A 6,393-nucleotide genomic window follows, 5' to 3' on the forward strand; every position below is an offset into this window, starting at 1 on the left:
AACATACTAGAATTCCAATGACAGTTGTCCAACAACAGAACATACTAGAGTTCCAATGATGGTTGTCCAACATTAGAACATACTAGAGCTCCAATGATGGTTGCAAGCCAAAATGTTTGGCCCTTAGTGTCTGGTTGAGGTCAATTTAGAGATGAAGAGTTCTTGATAATCCTACAGCTCCCCGATATAAATGTGCAAGAGATACTAACCAATGAAATGCATTTTCAATTGGATGATCTCCCTTGTAGCCAGAAACTATTATGATGTAGAGTTTACTTGATGGTGGTTTGGTTATGAAAGATCACTACTATGGCTATTCTGATAATTGGATTTCACCCTCCCTCCTCAAACTTTTTTAATGATTATATTTCTCAAAACTGAACTGTACACCATAAATCACTGTGACAGTCTTTGTGGACAATGTTATTCAGACTGTACATTATGTAACACCAGACACAATTTTGATAAGACTGACTGCCATACAGATGGAGGAAAAAATCGTTGAAACTTCGTTATTACTCGTATGTTGCATCTTTATGTTATGTAATAACACTAACAAATGTTTGCTACTGTTTCATTATTACATTTTGTTGCAATTATGCTTACCACATTAGAAATGGATGCATAAGCATACCCAACCCTCAATACATAATATATATAATTAATACTTGAAACCATTGATACTTGGTGAAACTCCATAATTATAGAATTGAGGAAAAACAAGACAACTGTGATTTCACAAATACGTAATATAATCACAAACACGGTTTCACCGGTAAAGGCATCATTAGGTACAGACTGAAATGTTTTGTAACAGGGTTTATACATATGTTTAAACATAGAACTGGAAGTGACCCTAGACATTGACCTAGAGACAAGTGGGGTGGAGCTTAAGTTGGTTTGGTCATTTAGAATTTTTTTTTCTGAATTTGTTTTTAGACTTCTATATAATTCTAAAATTTCCAGACTGTCTAGTTTTTTACCTTTTTCACAGATGTGTAAAATTTTGTAGTTTTTTTTCTGGATCAAATTGGTGTTTAGTTTCAATAAGGTGGGTTGCAAAGGTTGAATCCATTTTCCTTAGCTTCCACCTATTTAATTCTCATTTCTATGGAACATCCTGTTTGACCTACGTATACACTATTGCAGATTTGACATGTTAATTGGTATACACCACTGTTGCTGTACTCTTCGTTTCTGTCTTTTTTGTTGCACAATATTTTTCCTACGTTATAGAAAGCCAGTCTGTAGATTTCTTATATCTGACAAAATGTCAATCAAATCTAATCTATGAAAGTAACTTTTCAGTAACTTCTGATTGAAGCTTACTACCTAGAACTAAATAATAACTCTGTAAATAACATAGCTAATTCCATATAATAATCTAGACAAGACCATAAAAGTTCAGAGAATTTCAGTACTTTAGAAGAAACTAATTATCTAACCATACAGTTGCCTTTATAGTTAGCAGATTAGCCATGAAGTAGTAACAGCCAAACATTATTTCTCAGTAGTAGTCCACTGTATCCAATTATTCTGGAAGATCTGTGCAAGCAACATACTAATAAAATTGAAGATATTAAAAGTCAGTGTAATAAATCTGAAATCATGAATCAAAGACCATTTATCTTTTAAGACAGAAAGTTTATCTACTAAAATGCCATTCATGGTTCATAATGAAAACAAATAAATGTAATATAAAAATTTTCTAAGCTTTTAAACAAATATTTAAAATAATCTCAAAAAAGCATGGTTGCTTAAGTTTTCAGTCATGCTGTTGCTGTTTGTATTGCCACAGATATTAGAGTGAAGCTATTCACATTGCTACATTTGACAAACTCTAGGAAATTTCAAATTATAAAAACTTGGATATACTATTGCTGAAAAAACTGAACTGAAATTTAGCCTTGAAAGTGGAATAACATTACTGCTGTAAATGGTAAAGCCTTTCCTTTTTAAATCTATGTGATGACCTGAGGAGAACTGTAATTATGGTTTGAGTTAAACCTATCGAGCAGGTCAAACCAGGATTTCAAAACTATCAATTCACTCCAATTCATGTTCACTTTTTGACAACGTATTGTGAAAATGTTGTATGTACAAGGCAAACAGAGTAATTTCCAAGTGAAAGTTGCTAAAATTATCATAATTTATTATTCTTGAATCTATCTGCTATTCCAGTTCACCTAATGAATTAATAGGTTCAGTTTCTGACATTTATTTAATCAATGTACAGCTTTCTAAAGCAAAATATTCTAACCTGTCTGACTTGACATTTATCAATGAAAGTAAATTAGAATTTGTTCTGGTATCACTACTGTTCCATCTGAAGTAAGAAACACATTTATTTCATCCAAGACATACAGACTGGTTGTTCAGTTTATATAAACTAAGATACATTTCGATATGCAAAGTGTGTGTGTATTGTGTAGACTGGCAAAAAATCAACAGTCTAAAACTGATCTCTTCTGGTAGTAAACAATTACTACTGACAAACTAGTGATCATTATTAGACTGTGCAGACGTCATGTGTTCTACATTCTTAATAGCATCTGTTGAATAACTTACAAAATATAAAAGAAACAAATGCTAAAATTAAATCACTTCTAAATACTTGATACTTTGTATATTAGTGGTTTTAAGAATCTAAATACTATTGACATAATGAATCTTTTTTAGATTAAGACTCGTATATTCATCCATTTTATCTGTCAATATTCATTATCATCACACTTAATATACTAAACAAGTTTCTATGCATGTTTCTTGGCAATATAAATACTTTTACTATATATCCAGCAATCATGCATACAATTTATATAACTTATGTACTTTGAATATAGGGATGTAAATTTACCCACAAAATATCCAGAAACAAACAAGTGATGTGTCAAGCTATAGTTCAACTTTATGTGGTTTTTTATCAGTGTCCCTATTGTCATATATCTATAGTTCAGCTTTGTGGTTTTCTACCAGTGTCCCTATAATTATATATATCTATAGTTCAGCTTTATGTGGTTTTCTACCAGTGTCCCTATAATTATATATATCTATAGTTCAGCTTTATGATGCTTTCCTACCAGTGTCCCCATAATTATATATCTATAGTTCAGCTTTATGTGGTTTTCTACCAGTGTCCCTATAATTATATGTCTATAGTTCAGCTTTATGTGGTTTTCTACCAGTGTCCCTATAATTATATATCTATAGTTCAGCTTTATGTGGTTTTCTACCAGTGTCCCTATAATTATATATCTATAGTTCAGCTTTATGTGGTTTTCTACCAGTGTCCCTATAATTATATATATCTATAGTTCAGCTTTATGTGGTTTTCTACCAGTGTCCATATAATTATATATCTATAGTTCAACTTTATGTGGTTTTCTACCAGTGTCCCTATAATTATATATATCTATAGTTCAGATTTATGTGGTTTTCTACCAGTGTCCCTATAATTATATATATCTATAGTTCAGCTTTATGATGCTTTCCTACCAGTGTCCCCATAATTACACAAGATTTAAAGAACATGCAGCATTGATATTAATGATTTAAGTTATTCAGCAGACAAGATGTTTAATTCAAATACTAAAAATAGATATGAAACACAATATATGGTTAAATTCACTTCTTGTCCCTAAATTATACCAGTATCAGGGAATTCCATTAACTTCAGTAACCCAGGACAAGAAAAAATAAAAAAGACTAAGTTTCTTATAGTGAAGCATATATGCATGGTATTTCAAGTCATATTTTGCTCACCATAGTAAACCAACAGAATTTTACAAATCTGCAGCATTTCTGTTACTAACTTATATACTTGAATTACTCAGCAAATGAGCTATTTAAAATACCAGAAATATGGACAAATGTAATATCTGATTCACCACTTATCACGGAGTTATACAGGTATAACACAGTGATAACTGATGAATGAAATGATAGATTCAGCTTCATATTTCTTTACAATTTCAACTTTTATTCAACATATGGACAGCATTGAACCACCTGACCCCTCAAGGCTGTCCTTACACACTCATCCTTGTGAAAAAACAAAAGCTTAAACCCAACATTTACTTTTTCTGGAAATAATTGATTCCAATTTTAAAATCTTAACTATTATAAAGTTCCAGCCCCTACTACTGCTGAGAGTAACTCATACCATAAGCTAATTACTTTTGTGGAAAAAACACGTTTTAGCTGGAGCTTAGCTTGGCTTTACCAATTCTTAAACTTGTTTTCTCATACTATCCTAGGGATATGACACAAAGTAGTCCTTTACCCTATTAATCTCCCAAATAATCCTGTAAACATCAATAAGATCTAAACACAATTAATATACAAAAAAGATAAGTTTAACCTTCATTGCAGCACTGATATAAAGTGAGAGAGTACTAAATTAAATGTATTGAACTTTATATTAACAGTAAATGGATGTTACAAATGTTATAATCACTCAGATATAAATTATAATGCTGCTCAGGCTCTAAACTATCTTTACATATAACCTCATTTATAATACATTTCACTTGTGTTCTTTCAATAATTGCACCTTTTTGTGCTTCAGTTGTCCATCTCAGTTGATGAAGGACTAACCACATGATGAGCTTCATCAGTACTTAAGTTACCTGTGCTAGTAATGGTAAAAATACCTCCTCTATCACCACTATGAGTTTCATCAGTACTTAAACTGTCACTGCTTGTAATAGCATTGATACTCTGTCTAGCACTACTGTAAGATTCATCAGCACTCAAACTATTAATATTAGTATCACTATACATTCTTGGTCCAGTAACATTATGAGCTTCATCAGAACTCAAGCTCTCAGTTTCACTACTTGTAATGTTATGGACATTATTAATACTTTCATGAAGAGAGAGAATTCCAGGCATGTCTAAGTCAACTTGTGTAACATTACTAGAAGTTACAGCAGTAGCAACACGATTTATATTTCTTGATTGTGAAAGTCTTTGATCAGGAAAGTGGTTTTGCAAATATCTAAGCCCTCGAAGACGAAGTAGTTCAAACCTTTTCTGGTTTATAAAATATCCATACATCATTTCCATTCCACTGACAGTAGAAAGTTCAAGGCTCATGCTGTATCGAAAAGCATGATTTTTATGATTTTCTGCTCTACGTAAAAGACATTTTATATTTCTCATTTTCTCTCTCAAAAGTTCAATATGTTTCTTGGCTTGATTTATTTGTCGACATATTTTCCTGTATTCATTGTTCAACAAGTTATCTAATCCTTCACTATTGGATGATACACCAGACATATGTCTTCCAGTAAAATTATACCTAGGTCGCCCTCTAACAATAGCATGAACTTGAGCCTGAGGTCTTCTAATTCTTGAACTTAAACTTAAAGACCTTGAGGAACTGTCCATGATGATGTTTTCTTCCCTATTCGTAATGCCGGTGTTACTGTTAGGCCTAATATTATTATTATTACTAGAAGACAAACTTGAATCATCTTGTTTACCAGATAACTCCATCAAGCCTAGTAATATTATCTTTACAATTATTTTCTTTAATTAAAAAGTATCTGAATATTACCAAAAAATAATAATAATCGATTATCTCGCTACTACAGTATAGGATAGTATAAAGACCTAAAGTTTACGAAACCACGCAGAGATTAGTCAATCGCCCTCTATTTAGAATGCTCCCATCTAGGCGTGATAGCTCGAAAAAAAAATAATTATAATAAAAAAAGAAGGTATATTCAATAATTTATAATAATAAGATATAAAATAAAAATAGTTATTGCCAGGCAGTTGCCTCCTTATGGTTGATGGTTTAGAATTAGGGGAGGGGGGGTGTACAATGCTACACTGTCCACTGACCTATTTGCTGTAACAATTGGAGAAAAGAAAGTTTGTTATCTGGCCGGTGCATGTAAATAAATAAAATATATAAGAAAACTGACATTTAAATACGTTTCAGCATGGTTTGAAAGTTTTCTAACCTTATTGAATCTTTTTTTCGATAGAGCTTCTGTTATTTGTTTCCTGTTAATGAGCTTATCCCCAGTTGATGTTGTGTATCTTGATTCTCAGAAAAATTGATAAGATGTTTCACAAAAATTCAGTATACAAGTTGAGTGTTCATAAAGTTAGTGTAAATGTTAAAAGTTTATGAAGAATGGCTTAGAGGTAAAAAGCAACAAATGATGTTAAATAAGAAAAATTTTCACTGAGGAATGTAACTAGTAATGCCTTTTTTGGAATCTTAGTTGCTAATTATTTATGCCAACACTTTGGATAACGTTTTTGCTAATAATAAAAATATTTCTAAATTTGCTGATATTATATACTGTTACGTCTCTGGTCGTTAGTTAATTTTCCGTACAAATTCTTTCCGAAGAAACTTTAGCGATGCAAGTCCTT

The 6,393-nt window shown here is 31.5% G+C and overlaps 1 protein-coding gene across 1 annotated transcript; it reads right to left on the reverse strand.

Annotated features, from left to right (window-relative positions):
* Positions 1-2,325: 2,325 nt before the first annotated feature.
* Positions 2,326-5,632, reverse strand: LOC106474027. The gene has a single exon (XM_013934716.2). It carries the CDS (start codon positions 5,497-5,499, stop codon positions 4,564-4,566), a length of 936 nt encoding a protein of 311 aa, XP_013790170.1. The 5' UTR covers positions 5,500-5,632; the 3' UTR covers positions 2,326-4,563.
* Between the last annotated feature and the right edge of the window lie 761 nt (positions 5,633-6,393).

This window comes from Limulus polyphemus, unplaced genomic scaffold (assembly GCF_000517525.1).
Source record: "Limulus polyphemus unplaced genomic scaffold, Limulus_polyphemus-2.1.2 Scaffold135, whole genome shotgun sequence".
Lineage (NCBI taxonomy): Eukaryota > Metazoa > Arthropoda > Merostomata > Xiphosura > Limulidae > Limulus > Limulus polyphemus.

Excerpts from the sequence above, each read along its gene's own strand:
- LOC106474027 (XM_013934716.2), bottom strand. The coding sequence starts at position 5,499 with ATGGAGTTATCTGGTAAACAAGATGATTCAAGTTTGTCTTCTAGTAAT.